The sequence below is a fragment of the Palaemon carinicauda genome, chromosome 22, assembly GCF_036898095.1.
Source record: "Palaemon carinicauda isolate YSFRI2023 chromosome 22, ASM3689809v2, whole genome shotgun sequence".
Classification (NCBI taxonomy): Eukaryota; Metazoa; Arthropoda; class Malacostraca; order Decapoda; family Palaemonidae; genus Palaemon; species Palaemon carinicauda.
In genome coordinates this window covers 47,000,618-47,022,256 of record NC_090746.1, presented here as the reverse complement: position 1 = coordinate 47,022,256, position 21,639 = coordinate 47,000,618, and the positions used below count along the sequence as shown (strand labels likewise).

Sequence of the window (21,639 nt, the reverse complement as noted above, 5' to 3'; positions counted from 1 at the left end):
TATTTGTACTAATTATTTTTTATACTTACGTTGTGATTATGGTGTAAAATCCTTATTCATTAAACTTTAAATTAAAAACCATCAAAATCAACAGTGCCATTTGAAATATTGAAAAGTTTCCAAAAAAAAAAATCAACAGAACAGCATCGTCATTGGAACACCTTTGTTGCTTTCGTGTGCAAGACTACCGCTATCATCCAGTAGTAGTGCGTTGGGCTCCGTTTCATCTAAATTGTTTGAAATTCTTTTATATAGTACTTTTGAAACCAAAAATTAAATTAAATAAAGACTATTTTCTATCATGCTACTGCCAAACATGTCACTACAACCAAACCCATTACTTTGTTTAGTACGTTCCATCGCCGATCATAACGAACTCGCTAACCAATTTTAACATCTGTCTATAGGTTAACTTTTGCGGCAAAAGATATCTTACCAGGTACTATGTAATAATAATGTTATAATTAATGTTGTTTTATTTATCCTTAGAAAATCAAAATAAATGAAATATGAGCAATTTTGTTTCGTGTTTTTTTTTTCCTAAAAAAACTCCTCCTTAAAAGGAAAACGTTTTTTTTACGTTTCATCGTCGATCATAAACGCATTTACTCCTGAAAGTGATATAGGTGGTAAAATATCTATAATTAAAGTGTAGCAGCATCAAGAAATGTTGGGGTTCGCCCTTTACATAAGAATGTACTGTACATTGGATTAGACAGAACGTAGAAAAAATCAATTAGGGAAAAATCGGTATTCGATGTCCTCTTCATCAGCATCGTCAATCGGGCTTTTTATTTTTTTTATTCTCAGTCGCTAACTAGTTATCGCACTGTCAAGATCTGCACACATTTCGATAATTCACATTTGAAGGTTTTCTGGGAGAGGATGGATAGAGAAAATACCGAACTATATAAAATGTTTTTTTAACCTGTTAAGCGTCACCCACATGATAAACCGTTCACCACGATCTACTCGGTACCGCCTTCAACTGTATATTCCGTTCATGACTTCAATTACCTTTTACAAGCCGTCAGTCTCGTGATATTACATTTACTTGTATAGTAAGTATAGGATCACCACTTGGCAACACTCAGCATATGGGGACTGTGAATAGAAACTTATATGATGTCTGGCAACTATTTTTCTGAAGGTAGCTTATCAGTGCGCTCGGGCGTTCATGCATAAGTGGTTATTTGTTGTTCCTTTTGTAATGAACGGTCTAAAGAGGAAGGTTATTTCTTTAGATGAAATAAATGATATTCTTGTTGAGGAATTTGATAATGATAACCTGTTTGATAATGAGAGCACTAGTTCTGAATCCTCCAGTGATGAGTATATTGAAGAAACAAAGTTTTCTTTCGATACCGAAAGCGAAAATGACTTCTCATTACCGAATGACTGGACAACGAAATTTCACAAAACTATAAAGGGAAAAGAGAGAGAGAGAGAGAGAGAGAGAGAGAGAGAGAGAGAGAGAGAGAGAGAGAGAGAGAGAGAGAGAGAGAGAGAGACTGACTTATCCCTTTCATTTTGTTGCTTATCCAGGCGTAAGATTTACGATTGAAGATAAAAAGAACCCATTAGAATATTCAGTATTATGTAGCCATTTGAAATGAAATAATAGTAGTATTAATTGTTTTTTTTACTCAACCATTTAATTAATATCCCTAATTTTAACTATAATTACGAATTATAAGCATAAAGAAATGATATTAACTTTGAAAAATTATCATTAGTGAAATGACCGCTCAGGGCAAAAAAAGCGTGACGGTACGTTAGCGGCAACCTGGTCCAGGGGGGACGCTTAGATGTTTTCTGGCAGAAAATTACGGTAGATTATCATACAGCAGCCTAGTGCACACTTGCGCCTAGTGGCCGTGTTTACGTGTGGGAGTGTCATCATGGATATACAGTACTATACTGTAATTTTTAACTATTGCTAGATACTGTATCAAACCTTGAAAACCCTTTTTTGTTTTTTGTATCTATAGGAAATAATTCTACATCATTCGGAAAATACTGAAAACAGTAAGCTATGCATAGTACAGTAGTAAATACTACAGTCATAGAAAATTATCAAAACTTTAACAACTTTTTATTGTTTTATTTAACCATAAAAGAAATTTTGTACAGTATTTTATAAAAAAAATCTATAAGAAGGATTTCTTACAGTATTGTTAAGATAAAAGCTACAGTATATACATATATATATATATATATATATATATATATATATATATGTATATATATATATATATATATATATATATATATACACATATATATATATATATATATATATATGTGTGTGTTTTATATATATATATACATACATACATACATACATACATACACACACACAGTGTATATACAGTATATATATAGCTAGAAAGCTAGAAATGGAGTGAAAAAAAATTGACGGGTAGGTTGCTGTTTGCCGCCATGATGTGTTTCGAAATATACGAATTTCCAATTACACGAGGCCTTTCATCGACCAAATTCTCGCATAATTCGGGACCCTACTGTATATATATATATATATATATATATATATATATATATATATATATATATATATATCTCTGGTGCCTTACTATATGCACACACAACAGATTAAACAGAAATCTTTGTTTCTTTAGAAGGTGTCAGATAAATCCTACATAAAATATAAACTTTTACTTGGCTTAAATCTATGTTCGATCGTAGGGTGGGATTACCATGTCATTCGATTTCGTCAGCTGATCTGTGGCTTTAGCCGATAGCATATGAACGTATATATACTGAAAGATATTTAAAATAATCCTGGTTTTTTATGTAATATATATGAACTGAAAGATGATTTAAATAATCCTTGTTTTATATGTTATCTGAACTTCGTTTAATCATTATTGTGCTTTTCTATTATCAATTCAAGATGTATTTTTACAAGACCAATTATCGATTGCTTTTATTTTTACTTTTTTTGTCAGCTGTATCCCGATTATGCTCACAGAGTATTGCTGATATGATTTTGTCCACTATCACTTAATCCTTAAAAAAATAAGAGCACAGTTCAACGAACTCTTGACCAGTTTCTTAAAAAAAATGTGTATCGAACAACAACAACAGACCAATCAGCTGTTGAAGCTGATTATACTATAGAAAAATAATTTTAATAACTTAATTTGTTATATAACCTTATAAAATCTTTCTATTTTATACTATCTTAGAGCAAACCACATTCACAAATAAAAAGCCCACGATGTACTGTAAACATGCTATATTGTGAACATCTATATCTACAACTATGGATGTACATTTATTTATAAAATTACATTACTTTTTTTCAGTATCAAATTGAAAACTAAACTTCATTTGTTTGTAAGCTTAAATAGATTCTTATTAATCATATATTATTCAAATTGCCTTTATGAATAATTTTACAGAACTGGGAATGGTTATTTGTGGTTTAGCCTAGTGACAAGTAAATTCCACTTAAGTTGTTTTTCAACTTAAGATACCTCTCCTAGACCCAATTACCGATGTAAGGCTGGTATACTTGTACTATGAAAAAGTAACAGCAAGCGAATGAGAAGTTTGCTATACAGTACCCATAAGCAGCCGGTGTGAAATTTCTCAAGACAAATTTTGGGAACACAAAATCTAACAAGGTTTTTGTATGGAATGGACCTGCAATTTTCAAAGCTTTAAAAATTTAATCACGAGATATGCAATAATGCACAAAATTAAATGGAAATATCTGTAATAAAAATGGAAATATCTGTAATAATATTTCAAAAACAAGTACGTCTTAAAGTTTTACCTTAAACTTGTCATTAGTTTCCACATCATTATCATTCTTGTGAGATAGGGATAGGTGTTTACCTGCTGTGTCATCAGCAGCCATTGCCTGGTCCTCATGGTCCTAGCTTAAGCATTCTAGGGGCTCATCATATTTATTCCTGGTTTAATTTTAAGAGCACGTGCGAGAGGCACATTGACGTGTCCCTAGTTCCTGCTCCTCATGAGTGAAATTTAAACCTTTATAAATGATGTCGCCTAATTTTCTAATCAACAGTCTGATTGCTAAAACTTGGTTCACTTTATAAAATAAGACTAAAACCTGACATTATGGAACAAACGATGATAGATAAGCCCGTCTACTTATCATCGAATACTATTAGCTGACGAATACCTTGATTGTCCAAGTACAGGGTCTATTTTACTTAGACTGTAATTTAACATACGTAAAAGGCCAGAACACATAGACAGTTAGGTAAAATGCCAGAACCCAATGGCAGTTAGCATTTTGAAGGTTGATATGAAATTCATAATAAACTTACTTTATCATTTTCATTATCCTTTTCTTTGTTTTCATGCTGGTGTTTTTCTTTTGTCATGAGCCCATGCTGAATAGATTTTTCATTATCACCTGCAAAAAGAGTGGAAACACCATTACAATACTGCAATATAAATATATTGTTTATGAAATTATACTAATTTATCTACAATTTTTGCTACAATCCTGCCTTAAGAAAATTAATATAATAAAGAATTTGCATTTCAGAAACACAAAGCTCAATTTTTCAACAATTGTGTTCACTGTTCAGGTAAGAGAACAAATTTCAATTTTGAAAACAACAAGTATTTACAAGTTTAATGTAACTGCTAGGAAAGAAAATTCATTCTGTCACTTCCTGCTACTGATAGGATATAAAAAAACTATAAAAATCATGAAATATCCTTCAAACCTAATAAATTCATCCTTACAAATGCACTGTTCAATAATATGCAAATAAAATGTAGTTTACTTTGTCTTAGTTCATTTTCAAGGATGAAACACTTCAAAAAGATACAACTGTTCCTTTATAGCAAATGAAGGACTAAGTCTCACATATGTCTGAACTATCAAATGGGTGACAAGGCAATCTCTTGGCTCTGTTAATACATTTAATCTTTCAGTAAAAAAATATAATGTATATATAACTGCCAGGTAAGTATTCACAAAACTTTGTTTTATCATAAAAACTCCATATTTGCATAAAAATCTTAGGATTGTATAATAATTTCAGGCTAGAGGCCAAATACTGGAACTAGTGAGGCTGTTCAGCTCTGTAATAAATATTTATATAGGTAAATTTTAAAAAAATATTTAAAAATTCTAACTTTGATAATAAAACTCCTTATTTCTATACTCATCTTTCAAATTAAAAAATATTCCCATTTTCTTTAGCTTTTAACAATATACAGCCTTTTGTGTAAGTTAGTACGAGGAGGAGCCTTTAGCACCTGTTGGGGAATTGGTAATGTTACTCCACTATGTAAATGTGATTGTGGTAGCTCAAATCCAACTGATTATCGCCCAATTTCCATTACTCCCATATCTAAAGGTTTTGAGCGTCTTTTGGCAAAACGTCTAAATAGGTTTGCTGAAAGTAATCATCTGTTCCCTAGTTTGCAATTTGGCTTTTGTAAAGACCTTAGAACATGTGATGCCCTTCTTAAAATCTCCAATGCTGTACAGAAATCCCTCGATTGGGGTCAGAAGTTTAGATAATTGGCCTTGATTTTAGTGCTGCCTTTGACTGTGTTAATCATGAGGCCCTTGCTTTTAAACTCAAACAGCTGGGAGTGGGAGGGTCTTTTCTCAGCATCATTATTGAATTTTAGGAATAAATTGCAAAGTTGTTGTTGATGATGGGCACAACAGTGAGAATAGGAAGGTGATATCTGGTGTTCCTTAGGGTAGTGTTCTTGGCCCATTACTTTTCATACTATATACACAAGTGGTTTGGCCTAGAAAACAAGCTCGTTGCATATGCAGATGATGCTACTCTTTTTGCATCAAGTCTATCTCCTGAAATTAGATCTGAGGTTGTTGAATCCCATAATAGAGATCTAGCTAAAGTTAGTGCATGGTGCAAAATATGGGGCATGAAGTTAAATCCTAACAAAACTCATAAGTATAATTGTAAGCAGGTCACGGACAGATGCTCCTCAACATCCGGATCTCAGCATTGATAATGTTTCCTTAACTCTGTATGACTCTTTTAACATTTTTAGGTGTGATTCTCAACAGCAAGGTTACTTTTAAGATACACATTGGGTCTGTGTGCTCTTCAATTGCAAAAAAAAACTGGCTGGAGACTGTTGTGCCTCCGTCTTGTCCACCACATGGTACAATAACTGTTAACATTACATCCTTCCGTTGCTATCCTATCAGTCTTTTCCTACTTCTAAAGTTGAATTTCCCATTTCTTCCAAATCCATTTCTTCTTTGTCCTCTTGTCCGCTCGTCTGTCATTTCTCTTCCCTCGGGCCTAATCGAGTTCTTTTCTTGCGAACCATCAAGGGAATCCTCTTCTTCAGAAAATAAATATTGCAAGTTCATTGCACCTTCGATTTCTTTTCTTCTTTGTCCTCTTGTCCGCTTGTATGTCGTTCCTCTTTGCTCGGGTCTATTCGGGAGTTCTCTTCTTGCGTACCGTCAAGGGAATCTTCTTCAGAAAACAAATCCTCTAAGTTCATTGTTCCTTCGATTTCTTTTTCTTCTTTGTTCTCTTGTCTGTCTTTCCCTCTTCACTCGGGCCTATGTGGGAGTTCTCTTCTTGCGTACTATCAAGGGAATCCTCTTCTTTGGAAAACAAATTCTACAAATTCATTTCTTCCAAGTCCCTTTTTTCTTTGTCCTCTTGTCCAATCTTCTGTCGTTCTTCTTAGCTCGGGCTTACTCGAGAATTCTCCTCTTCCATACCATCAAAAAAATCCTCTTCCTCGGAAAACAAAAGACCCAAGTTCATCGCTCCTTTGATTTCTTTTTCTTCTTCAGCAGCCACTTTGTTTTTCATACTCCTAGTCGTAGCACAACTAGGAAATAAAGACGTGTAGTCCTTCTCAAATTCTGTCTCAGGACTATACTTCAATGGTTTCTCTGGTACAATGGGACAAGACATGAACGGCGCTCCACCAACCTCATTACCTAGCAGGACAGCTACTCATTCGACAGCCATTGAATCCTTCACCGCAGAGTCAAAATTACCCGTCACCAACTCGCATGACAGTTTTAAACTGCAAATAGGGGTGACCTCCTCACCTCCTATTCCCTTCAAAATAATTGAGTCTCCTGTAAGAGACTGTTCCACCATCGTATGTACTCCTCGTACCACCACACTATGGTTACAACCTGTGTCACGCAAGATCCTGCTTGGGGTTCGCTCACTCCCGTTTATTGCTGCTAAAATACCTTCATAAATATATGGCTTAAAAGCATCCACGCTGTTTGGGTTCGTCCTATTCGTCGTGTAAACGGTGGCCAGTTCATTTTCCTCTCCATCCTTTCCCGACTGCTTCTTCGTCTTCGTATTCTGTGAAATCAAATTAACCTTAATCACTTGGGTGGCTGCTTTTGGCTGGTTTGACCAACATACCTTACTGATATGGCCTCTCTTGCCACACTTGAGACAGACAATATCAACCTTCTGTACATCTTTCATGATACTTGGAGGAGGACGATTCAAAGTTTGTTGCTTTGGTACTATCGCACTCTGCTTAGGGACAGTACCAGTGTTACTTTCGTTGTAAATGTTGAACTTGTTTCCATGGCTCGGCGAATACTTGACACTTGGTCGGAACGACGGTTGAAACTTTACACTCAGGGAGGGTTTACAACTGATAATATAATCTTCACTCAGAGAATAGGCTTTATCAATTTCTTCACCTCTCTCCCTCTCAAGTACGTTCAAACGTATTCAGGAATTCCTCGTAGATACTGTTTTAGTATCATCAATTCCTCCAAATCAGCCACCTCCTTCATGTTAACAGACTTTATCCACCGTTTAAAACATAGCCATACCTGATATACGTAATCCAGGAAAGTAATTTCCTCGCCCTTCCACAAACTTCGGAAATTTTCTTTAAAATATTCAGGGGTCAACTGGTAGACCTGTAGCACGCTACTCTTTACTTCTTGATACTCCTTTCTCTGGTCCTGAGATAAGGATAAATAAGCACTGCAGCCTTTCCAAAAAAAGTACACTCTGCACTAATAAAGACCATTTACCTTCTGGCCATTCCATCATCGATGCAACCATTTCAAAATAATCGAAGAACTTATCTGGAGCTGCTTCTGCAAATTTCGGGATCAACACCTTTGGATTTGCAATATCAAACATCTTAACCGCTACCCTTGCATGAGCATTCATCAGTTCCAATTTCTTCAAATGTCGTACATCTCCACATCTTGTTTCCATTTCTTTCCGTCTTCTCTCTCTTTCTTCTCGCCTTGATTCCATTTCTTCAAGTCTTCTCTCTTTCTTTTCGTTCTGCCATCATCTTCAACCTAATCAAATTCTCTTCTACTGCAATAAGTCAAATCTCAGCCTCTATATGCCCTTCTGTTTCTAGGTCAGCTGATCCTTGCTTTGCTAGAAATTCTTCCTCGACTTTCACCAATAGTTCATGGGCTGCCACAATATTTTCTTCCGACATCTTTCCCGAGCTTATCAACGCTTGCAAGGGTACACACTTGATTTGGGCCTTAATCATCCCAATTGTTGCAAGGTCACCACATGCCATTAAGATAGAGAGCCACTGAGCTTTAGTTACATTAGCTTAGGACTATTCCTGAACACTTGGGGTATTCAAAAACTTTTGAATATTAAACTGTGGCATCTTGTAATAACACAATAATTAATGCTTCTCCGAAAAAAAAAAAAATAATATACTAACAATACTCAAAAATACTATCAACACTGTATTATTCAAAAACCTTTAATCAAAACATGACCCTGTTATCAACAATATTCAAAATAGACTCGCTCGATCACAAGGGTCAGGGCACCAAAAATATATGACTATAGCTCCCGGGTCTGGGCACCAAAAATATATTATACGATTATGGCTCCCTGGGCTGGCACCAAAAAATATATAATACTATGGCTCGTGACTGGGAACCCAACATATAAAATTATATACAGTATACTACGACAGACAAGTTAATAAACCTCTTAAATTTCAAACGCCCTTGTTTGCTTTTACATTAAAACTGTTGCACTTTGGAATATTACTACATGAATTCTGAGACAGTTGAATAACTCCCAGACAGCAATATATAAAACAGAATATCCATAGGTCTCTTAAATACACTCAAACTGAACTGGATACAAGCGGAACCCGATTCTAAAAAACTGGTAATTAGAATAATACACTCTTTACGAAGATAATGTATTCTAAATTAATTACATCACTTTGAAAAGAATCTGCATAATAACAAAATAAGTCACTGGAAAAATAAGTCTGAAGAAAACTTAAATTGAGACAAAAATGTTATAATATGAAAATTATATATTAGCTTGACTAAAACTATTATATCTGAATAAACCTTAGACTAAGAAAAGAAACAATGCAATGTAAATTATAAAAAAGCTTGAAATTAAATCTGAATAATACGATATTCAAGTTTGACAATGAAAAATAGATAACCAGACCATGTTACAAAATCTATCCTTCCTACAGGCCCGTTTGCAAAAACTCTACAAATTGCCAACACTCTCCCTAATACATTAAATTCAAAATCACCATTTCTTCTTATGCATCTTTTCAACACGCGATTTACTTTGGGGCACTGAATCACTTAGGAGAGGATACACTAAACGTACTGAATACTCAAAAACAATATACTGGGTTAAGTGCGAGAGTGAGAGAGGGAGGAGGCTGTTTAAAGCTGCAGTTCTCTATTTCTATCTGAGTGACCTAACCATGGTGTCACCTTTTATATGAAATCTAACGGCTTCTTTCAGAAGATTCCAAAGGATTTGGGAAGAGTGAGGGCTGAGCAAAGCGTCAAAGTTGCCAAGTATTGCTCTCCGGAACACTGTACTTACCCCATGTCAGATGGCTCTCTCAGTCAGCTAGATCCGCCTACCCTTTGTCCCCCCCCCCAAAAAAAAAGACTAACATCCTAACACAAGGCCTTCGCGACGTTTCTGAAGCACGTGGTAGAGAATTTTCCAAAGTACATGTTACTGAGCATTCTCTCTCAAACATGATGCAACACCTCATAAAATATAAAAGAACATGACTGAAGCCCTTGTTCATATCTCGCACGAATCCCACAGCACACTCAAACTTTTTACGTAAACCTTCATAAAAAACATAAGTGAAGTAAAAAGTTAAGTCTTGAAAATAATGTAAATTTACATATAAATCTTGAATATATACAGTAGACCACTGCCATACGACATTAATCCGTTCCGGAGTTGGTATCGTATGGTGAAAATGTCATATGGCAGGCAATAGAATAGCTAATGCATGCAAAACCCCAGGTAAAAACATAAAAATTTTATATACATATTAAAAATTAGTAACAAAATAATATAGTAAGCACTGTACTACAGTATACTTATATATAATATACATGTACTGTACAGTATATAATTAAATAACATTATAAATAAAAATTATATACTGTACTTCAAAGGAAAAATTAAATTCTATTTACCTTTGGAGTGACGTGACTTGAGCTGGTAGTGGGTGGAGACAGAGGGGGGAGTAGACGGCAGATATAAAAACATATCAATGCTAATTATGTTATGTACACTTAATAATAAATTTATTCTTACTATTAAACACTTAAAATTAAAAATGCTTTTTTTTATATTATTTTTGTCTTTTGAAATTTTGTTTATGATTTTTCTTTTATAAGAACTTGAAAAATTACTCTTTTTTTAGCTTTTTTAATAGAATCACTTATATCATCTTTGCTTTCTGACACTTCTCTTTTGGAAAAATATCTATCCAAAAAAGCCCGTTTCTGATGATTCCTCAACATATTTCTAAAATGACTCGTACACTTGTCATTAACACTCTCCAGAAGATGACCTGTATGAAGTTTTTCTGGGTGTTTTTTTCAATGAATCTCGTAAGGTTTTCATACCATCCGATAGCTTCCCTTATTTCTGCCGATGTCGTTTTAATGGCTTCCTTGTTTTTGATGATTGTACCAATCGTTGACTGGTTACGGCCACATGTACTAGCGAGGGTAACGATGCACATGCCTTCTTCGTATTTCTTTATTATCTCCAGCTTTGTTTCCATAGTAATCATCTTCTTACTTTTCCCTTTAACATCACTAGCAATCTTGGGTCCCATGACCCATGGCTAACTAATTAAAGTTGAAATTAAGCACTAAAATGCACAAAAAAAATACAATATCGCAAGCACTCACACGAGATCAAGTCTTCACGAAATGCACACGAGATTCTGAACTGAGCACGTGATTAACAAAGAGAGAGAGGCAGCATCTCTCACAGGCATTGTGGGAGGGATTTCGGCAATCTTAGTGACGCCGACCAATAATAGACCAGCTTCTTAGTAATGTATGAGTGTGGTGGTAGGCGAGTGACTCGCACAGTCGTACGCATAAAAACCGCCAAGTTTGTATTTTGGTATTCGATGCCGTAAAGTGGGGAAAAGTGTCGTAACGAGGGGATGAAAAAACATCGTATTCCACACCGTAATGTGAAAAAAAGTATGCTGGGGACGCCGTACGCCAGGGGTCTACTGAATAAATATATATATATATATATATATATATATATATATATATATATATATACATATATATATATATATATATATATATATATATACATATATATATATATATATATATATATATATATATATATATATATATATATATATATATATACATATATATATATATATATATATATATATATATATATATATATATATATATATATATATATACATATATATATATATATATATATATATATATATATATATATATATATATATATATATATACATATACAGTAGGGTCCCGAATTATGCGAGAATTTGGTCGATGAATGACCTCGTGTAAATGGAAAATCGCATATTTTGAAACACACCTAACAGAAATAATTCTATTGGGGCCATGGCAACCAGCAACTTGCCTATTCAAACTTGTTTACTACCCATTTCCAATACTTTCTATGTACTATACTGCATCTTTTTTATAATGTCAAATTGTTCTTGTAAATAAATCAAACATTTAATATGCTTTAAAGTTATAATAACTTGAAAAAAGGTTAAAATCAAAACCAGGATGGGTGTAAACACCATACATTTTCTGTTATAACGCGAACCAAAATACAGACAAATTTTAATGTTTGTCATATCTATTGTTTAAGACAACTGGTGAATAGCAAAACCATCACTCTATAGACTAGCTTTTGTTGTATCATTGAAAATCCAGAATTATCAAAATAAAGGCGATTTTATATCATGCGTTTCCTAAACACGCCAAAAAGCACAATAAAAACGACAACCAATGTTTTGTTTACGTTTATCTCTGATCATAACGAAGAAACAGATGCATTTACACATCTGTGTATTGGTTAGTTTTTGCATCGACAGCAATCTTACCAAGTATTGATTATATGTTGATTTTTCTATTACCAATGTTCTACTTAATTTTTCTTAGAACTTCCAAATAAATGAAATGAATGCCATTCATATAATGTTATGTTTTTCTTTATGACGCCGCCTGAAACGGAAACCTTCCATTCGTTTATTGTACGCTCCATCTTCGATCATAATAAACAAACGTAGGCATTAAACACGCATGATCAAAGTGATAAACAATGATATTAAAAGCTTTTAGTAAATATGTTATTACAATTATTATTTACCATATTAATATAAATTCTTACATACGTGGCAAAGCAGGAAAACTATTTTTTCTTTTTGCGTTTAATCAACGATAACAAACTGCCGCTAATGACAGAATGATAATTTACGATAATTCTAAACTGTTACTAAAGATGATTGTCCATTCCATATCCAAAATACTTTTCCTAATTTTATTTATAAGTCAACTTGTACCCACTTCAATTATGAAACCATCTATAAAAAAGTAAGAGAAGTAGTAAGTATTAGGCCGATTTTTAAAGTTATCGAACAATTAAGTTGCCGCTCTAACGTTCGATGTGACAGAGATGGTGCGAGATTAGAGAAAGTAAGGAAAATTTAATTATGATTGATTTTCAATATAACAAACTTTGTGAAGCAACAAAGATTTCATTTGTTAGAGAGAGAGAGCCTTACCTTATTGCCTTATTTCTTGTTTGGGTTCCCCAAGGTCCCTCAGTGTGAGGCACCTCGTATATCCACCAGAGAGTTGCTAATGCATCTTCCGGTGTATTTTGCATCTTCCAGTCTTGGATGGTCTGGGATGCATCTTAGGTATTTATCGAGCTTATTCTTAAACACATCTACGCTCACTCTTGATATGTTTCTTAGATGAGCTGGCAGCACATTAAATAGTCGCTGCATTATCGATGCTGGTGCGTAGTGGATTAATGTCCTGTGCGCCTTTCTTAGTTTACCTGGTATATTTTTTGGCACTATTAATCTACCTCGGCTTGCTCTTTCTGATATTTTCAGTAATTCCTTCTATTTGCTTCCATGCTTGTATTATCATGTAGCGTTCTCTTCTCCTTTCTAGACTGTATAGTTTTAAAAATTTCAGTCTTTCCCAGTAGTCAAGGTCCTTAACTTCTTCTATTCTAGCAGTATAGGACCTTTGTACACTCTCTATTTGCGCAATATTCTTTTGGTAGTGTGGGTACCATATCACATTGCAGTACTCGAGTGTACTACGTACATAAGTTTTGTAAAGCATAATCATGTGTTCAGCTTTCCTTGTTTTAAAGTGTCTGAATAACATTCCCATTTTTGCTTTACATTTAGCCAACAGTGTTGCTATTTGGTCGTTGCATAACATATTCCTATTTAACATTACACCAAGGTCTTTAATTGCTTCCTTGTTTGTGATTGTCTCATTATTAGGTCCCTTGTATGCATATACCATTCCTTCTCTGTTTCCATAATTTATTGATTCGAATTTATCGGAGTTAAATACCATCCTATTTATCTCCGCCCATTCATATATTTTGTTTAGATCTCTTTGCAGTGAGTTCCTATCTTCATCACAAGTAATTTCTCTACTTATTCTTGTGTCATCGGCGAAACTTCTCACTACGGAGTTTTCAACATCACAGTCTATGTCTGAGATCATAATAACAAACAGCAGTGCAGCTAATACCGTACCTTGTGGCACACCAGATATTACCTGGGCTTCATCTGATTTCTCGTCATTTGCAACCACTATCTGTTTTCTGTTTTGCAGGAATTCTTTTACCCATTTTCCTATCTTTCCCACAATATTATGCTTTCTCATTTTTTTCTACAATATGTTATGGTCTACCTTGTCAAAGGCTTTTGCAAAATCTAGATAGATCACATCTGTGTCTTTTTCATTTATCATATTTTTGTATATGTTTTCATAGTGTGCTATCAGTTGGGTCTGTGTACTTTTTCCAGGGACGAAACCGTGTTGACCCATATTAAACAAATTATTTTTAACCAAATGGTTCATTATTTTCTTTTTTATTACCCTCTCATACACTTTCATAATATGTGATGTTAGACTAACAGGTCTATAATTGCTTGCCTCTAGTCTTGATCCACTTTTGAAGAGAGAGAGAGAGAGAGAGAGAGAGAGAGAGAGAGAGAGAGAGAGAGAGAGAGAGCACTCGCGTGTGTGTGTGTTAGTTTTAAATGTACTAAACAAAAAAATATGATAGGTTATAACACATTGGTGCTTATGTAATATCAACTGTATAGATGTTTTGAATAAGTTGAGAAATGGTATAAACAATACTTTGTTACTGTATTCGTACGCGCCTATTCTTGAGACCGGCAGCTAGACGTCAGCTGATCTGATCTTAGCCAAAAGTAAAACAAAAAGAAGTCAACAATACAGTGAACCCTCGCTACTTCGCGGTTCGACCATCGCGGATTCACCACTTCGCGGGTTTTTTCCATAACCCATATATATATACATATCGCGGATTTTCCGGAAAATTCGAAAATACCGCGAAATCTGAAGACCCCCAAATACGATATTTTTTTACCTGTAATTCCATTAATACTGTAATTAGTAATATCTGCTCTTACTGATTGTTCATTGCATTACATATGACATAATTCAGCACAGAAAGAAATAAAACACGAAAAGAGAATGTGATCATACGATAATACAGTACTGTATACAGTACGTAGTAAAATTAAATCGAACATGAAACGCAAATCAGATGCAGTCATACCATATTAGAATGGTGTAAGGCTGCTGATGACTACTATACTAGAAATGTAATGGATGTGCATCTTTTCCATGATTCTTTTGTATGTATACGTACGTAGTACTGCATCCAATAATATTCTTTGTTGCAAAAATCACATTTCGAATAAGCGTACGAGAGAGAGAGAGAGAGAGAGAGAGAGAGAGAGAGAGAGAGAGAGAGAGACACATCCTACAAAAGAATAAAATAGCATACGTAAAGCTATTACGTGTATTATTATTGTTATTAGTATTATTATTGTTGTTGTTGTTAATAAAATTATTATTGTTATTATTATTATCATTATTATTATTATTATTATTATTACTGTACTGTCTTATTATCATACGATAATTCAGTACTGTATACAGTACGTAGTAAAATTAAATCGAACATGAAACGCAAATCAGATGCAGTCATACAATATTAGAATGGTGTAAGGCTGCTGATGGCTACTACTGTACGTACTACAAATGTAATGGATGTGCTTCTTTTCCATGAATCTTTTGTATGTATACGTACGTAGTACTGCATCCAATAATATTCTTTGTTGCAAAAATCACATTTCGAATAAGCGTACGAGAGAGATAGAGAGAGAGAGAGAGAGAGAGAGAGAGAGAGAGAGAGAGAGAGAGAGAGAGAGAGAGACACACACACACACATCCTACAAAAGAATAAAATACTGTAGCATACGTAAAGCTATTATTATTATTGTTATTATTATTGTTGTTGTTGTTAATAAAATTATGATTGTTATTATTATTATTATCATTATTATTATTATTATTACAGTACTGTACTGTATTATTATCATTATTTATTATTATTATTATTAATACTGTACGTACGGTATGCGCGGGGTATCTTGTATGAGTTGGTAACCTACGCATCATATACTGTAAGACGGGTTGTGATTGGTTCAAGCGCTGATAGATGACGAATCAGAACTCAAGTTTTGTTATCTAGCCTGTGATTGGTGTTTTGCCATCATCTCCAGCTTCCAGCATCTAGGTTCGCGCGGGCCCGGGTCGTCCACTCTCTGTTCCCGCGTATCGCTGAGTAGACGTTCTTAAGTTTGTGAAGTTTAATCTGTGCTGTGTGCGACCTTTTTAAGTTGAACTTTTTGTCGAATCCTACAGTACAATGGCTCCCAAGCGTTCTGCTTCTACTAAGGCTGGTAGTGAGCCTAAACGCCACCGAAGGATGATGACGATTGCTGAGAAGGTTACGCTTCTCGATATGTTAAAAGATGGTAGAAGTTACGCGTCCGCTGCGCGCCATTTTGGGATCAACGAATCTATTGTTCGCTATATCAAGAAGGACGAGGCGAACATTAGAAAGACGGCTGCAATCACCTTTAGCAGATCAGCGAAGAGAGTCGTTACAACGCGTAATAAAACGATCGTACGCATGGAAGGTGCTTTAGCTGTGTGGATTGCCGACTGCCGGAAGAAGAACATAGCCTTGGATACGAACACCATCAGAACAAAGGCTTTGAGCTTGTATGAGAATTTTGCTGCAAAGGAACCTCAAGACGACGACGGCAACCATGCTGAAGAAGATGATGATGCAGATGATCCTCAACCAGGGACATCCATTGATTCCCAGCCTCAGAAACAACGTTTTTCCGCCAGCAAAGGATGGTTCGCGAAGTTTCAGAAACGCTTCGCTCTGAAAAGCATTTCCCTGCATGGCGAGGATGCTTCGGCTGACACTGCCGCTGCTGAAACTTACGCGAACCAGACATTCAAGAATATTATCGCCGAAGGTGGATACAAGCCGGAACAAGTCTTTAATATGGATGAGACCGGCTTGTTTTGGAAGAGAATGCCGTCGCAAAACTTTCCTGTTCAAAGAGGAAGCCAAAGCCTCTGGCTTTAAAGCATTCAAGGATCGCGTTACCCTCGTGATGTGTGGCAATGCTGCTGGATTTTTGCTAAAGCCGGGGCTTATTTATAAGTCGAAAAATCCTTGCGCTTTGAAAAATAAAAATAAGAATCTCCTTCCCGTGTACTGGATGCATAATCAAAAAGCATGGATTACGAAGATGCTGACCTCCAACTGGTTCCATCAGTGTTTTATCCCGCAAGTCAGCAAATATCTCTTAGAGAAGGGCTTGCCATTCAAGATCCTTCTCCTTATGGATAACGCTGGTGGACACGCAACTGACCTGTCGCATGAGGGCATTCAGGTTGAGTTCCTGCCACCCAACACCACGTCATTAATTCAACCGATGGACCAGGGGGTTATCAGGGCGTTCAAGGCCCTCTACACGAAGAACACCTTGGCGGATCTCGTTGCGTGTGTGGATGCTGCCCAAGATAATGAGGATGAAGATTTTAACTTGAAGGCGTACTGGCGGCAGTACACCATAGCCACGTGCCTGCAGAATATTCAGAAGGCACTTCAAGAGATGAAACCTGCAACTGTGAATGCGAGCTGGAAGAAGTTGTGGCCCCAGATTGTTTACGACGACGAGGGATTTACACCTGCTGAAATCCAACACTCTGCAATACGCAAATCTGTGCAGTTGGCTGCCATAATTGGAGGTGACGGGTTTGGCGACATGACGACTGAAGACGTCGACGAGTTGTTGGACTGCCATTCCCAGCCCCTAACTGACGCAGCCCTCGAAGACCTGACGAAATCGGCAAGCGAAGAAGAGAGTGATACCCAGGAAGAGACCCAAGAAAATGTCGAAGAAACGGGCTTAACATTAGAACGGCTTGCCAAGGCCTGCAACCATGCGAAGGAGTTGAAAGAAATGTTGCAAGAGTGGGACGAGGATATGGTTCGGTCGATGCAATTCTGCAACAAGGTTGATGACATAATGACTCCCTACAAGATGCTCTTAGATCGAAAAAAGAAGCAGCGGCAACAACTTCCGATCACAATGTTCTTCCAGCCTCGCAAAAAAGAGCCAGTTCCTCCTGCTAGTACGCCTTCGGAAGAAATTGAAGTAGTTTCCCAGGAAGAAGTTGAAGAGGTGTCCCAGGAAAAGACACCTCCGTCTGAAGAGACGTAAAATACTACCTGGCTGCACAGTAGAACACATCATCAGCTTCATCATCATCATTTCTACTGTGCAGCAAATTCATCGCCATCATCATTCAAGTTTTTCTTGAACTTCTTTCGTGGTGAATACAGTAACAATCTTTATTTTTTACTTCAATATTCTCACATTCTAAAACTGTATTTGTGCCTGTTTTATAGTTTAGTACTGCACTGTATGCATTAAATTAAAGGGAAGGTTTTAAAAGTCTACATGTTGTAACCTATCATATTTTTTTTGTTTAAAATTTACATTTACGTACGTAAAACAATCTCTCTCTCTCTCTCGTAAATTGATTTTTTTTGTTTAAAATTTACATTTACAGTACGTACGTAAAACAATCTCTCTCTCTCTCTCTCTCTCTCTCTCTCTCGTAAATTGTTTTCCTGCTTTGCTACGTACAATATGTACTGTACAGTACTGTATGATTTTATATAGATACGGTAAATTATATTAGTAAGGTAACATATTTTGTAAATGCTTTTACTGTAAATACTGTACTGTATCATTATTTATCACTATCATCATGCGCGTTAAATGCCTTGTTTGTTCTGAGCGTGGTTGTTTACTGAGCGTACAGTACTTTATGACGCCGTCGTTTCAGGCGGCGTCATATAGAAAAAATTTCATTTGGAAGGCCTAAGAAAAATAAAGTAAAACATTGGTAATAAAAAAATCAACATACTGTATAATAAATATAATCGATGCAAAAACTAACCTATACATATATGTGTACACTAAATGAGTTTGTTTCTTCATTATGATCAGAGATGAACGTAAACAAAACATTGGTTGCCATTTTTTATCGTGCTTTTTAGGTGTTTAGGAAACGCATGATGTAAAATCGCCTTTAATATTTGTGCCTATTTTAGTTTAGGGTGCTGTAGTACATGCATTAAGTGTTCTGTACATTAAAGGGTGGTTTGTTAACAGTACTACGTACAAGGGAAGGTTTTAAAAGTCCGAATATACATGTTAAATAAATAGGTAAATATGATGTCACTACTTCGCGGAATTTCACCTATCGCGGCCGGGTCTGGAACCTATCTACCGCGATAAACGAGGGTTCACTTTACTCGATTTTTAAAACACATCCAAAATTTAAAAACTAAAGTACACGCTTTCTTAATGTGCAATTAACTATTTAACGAGTAGCAATTTTCTAGAATAAAATGATGTTTCCCAAAAAATAGTGGTTTGCTGATGAAATCGGATGCCGTATTTTAAGCTACGACTGAAATGGATGTATACACGGTATAACTTTTTCGTTTTGTATTTGATTAACACTTTAAGAAAAGTGATTTTGGTTTCTTCATCTAATTGTAAGTATTGTATAACACGAGAGAGAGAGAGAGAGAGAGAGAGAGAGAGAGAGAGAGAGAGAGAGAGAGAGAGAGAGAGAGAGAGAGAGAGAATCAGCTGTTGTAATTGAATGCCATGTTTTTGTTTCGTGAGGAATTGATCGCCAGAACTAACAATAGTCATGTTAATTTCATTCTTAAACTCAGGTTGCCATATGTGAACTAAGGTTTTATTTCTTACAGAGAGAGAGAGAGAGAGAGAGAGAGAGAGAGAGAGAGAGAGAGAGAGAGAGAGAGAGAGAGAGAGAGAGAGAGAGAGAGAGAGAGAGAGATTTTTATAATTATACCGTGTACTCTACAAAACCAATCTTTGCAAATCAAATGTATACTGTTTAAAATATGACAAAATATTGCAGACTCGTTACCGAAGTTTAGGCTATTCACTGCCGATAAACGAACCCAGTCAACTCGTGAAAACCTTGAACGCCTGAAGGGAAAAATAAAGCTTTTATAAAAACTGCACTAAACAAAAATAATGCTTTAATATACCATCATTAACACTACCATTAAAATTATCGAAAGGTTGGAGAAAGATAAATATTGCCGAGAACATAACCACAATTCTGTTTACATTTTGTGAGCTGGTCTCGCACAGTTAACAGTTGATTTCATTGCTGATGTGGAATTTTATCCTTAAATAGGCTTTTTATTATGAAATTATGTTAATAAGATATAATGTTAATATTGTTTTGTAACATTTATTATAAATCACCATATTTAGGACTACCAATAGACTTAAAAAGACAATATATTTGATACGTTTTGTAGTCCTTGACTAGCAGACTTTGAACAGCTTAGCAGATACAGAAAATATATTTTTGGAAAATGGCGATCGCATAAAAGGGGAATCGTATAATTCGAACACGTATAATTCGGGACCCTACTGTATATATATATGTATATGTATATGTATATGTATATATATATATATATATATATATATATATATATATATATATAGTGGAACATCTACATACGATCTTAATTTGTTCCAGAAACTGCTTCGTATGTTAAAACCATCTTATGTTGGAGCAAATATTCCCTTAAGAATACACTGTAATTTGTATAATTCGTTCCACAGCCCAAAAACCTATAACAACTCCTTAATAAATTACTACATATAATTACAAATAACATAATTGCAAAATATGAAAGGAGGATGTAAAAAAGATAATTATAGAGAAATAATAAATAAAAGATGTGTTTTTATAATCACTTTACTTTAGAGAGAGGCCAACGCAGGCGTAGGAATTGCTACGCCAGGAGACACGATCGGCGAGAGGGTAGACATGGGGTTAACTAAATAAATACTCTCTCTCTTGTTCTTCTTCACTGTTAGTGTTAGAGACGTCTATTAACTTTTTCTGAGAGAGAGAGAGAGAGAGAGAGAGAGAGAGAGAGAGAGAGAGAGAGAGAGAGAGAGAGAGATTAAACAAAAATGTGTTGTGTACATATGATTTTTAACAGCCTCAACGAGTTGAAAGACAATTAAATGTAACTAAAAAAAACAATATCAGTGAATCTGAATTCCTTTATTAACTAAAACAAATTTTGATACAAACACTTGTGTGCGTATGCACAAACACACACACAAAAGTGTAGGAATTCCTATGCAAGAGGAGACACGATCAGCGAGGAGGTAGAGATGGTGACTGCGATAATGTACCGTAACTTACACTACGGAAACTTTAATCTAACTCAGCTTATTTATTTTTTCTTATTTTTATATTTCATATTTTTTTCCTTTTTTTTCTTTTGATTTTTAATTTTCATCACTTTCAGTGACGAGTTACGGTACGTTATCGCAGTCACCATCTCTACCTACTCCCCTACCGTCTATCTCCTACTGCGTAGCAATTCGTACACCTGTGTGTGTGTTTGTATCAATATTTGTTTTAGTTAATAAAGGAATTTAGATTGGCTGTTATTACTTTCATACATTTAATTGTCTTTCAACCTGTTGAAATATTAAAAATCTTATGTACTCTAAACACATTTTTGTTTAATATCTCTCTCTCTCTCTCGGAAAAAAATAATAGACGTCTCTAACACT

General features: G+C 35.1%; 1 protein-coding gene across 1 annotated transcript in view; it reads right to left on the bottom strand.

Moving 5' to 3' along the window:
- LOC137616420 (midasin) overlaps positions 1–21,639 on the bottom strand; it is an 814,866-nt gene that overhangs the window by 78,878 nt on the left and 714,349 nt on the right. The window contains exon 30 of the mRNA XM_068346159.1: positions 4,323–4,411. Coding sequence (XP_068202260.1) covers positions 4,323–4,411 — 89 coding nt within the window. The remainder of the gene's footprint in view (positions 1–4,322; positions 4,412–21,639) is intronic.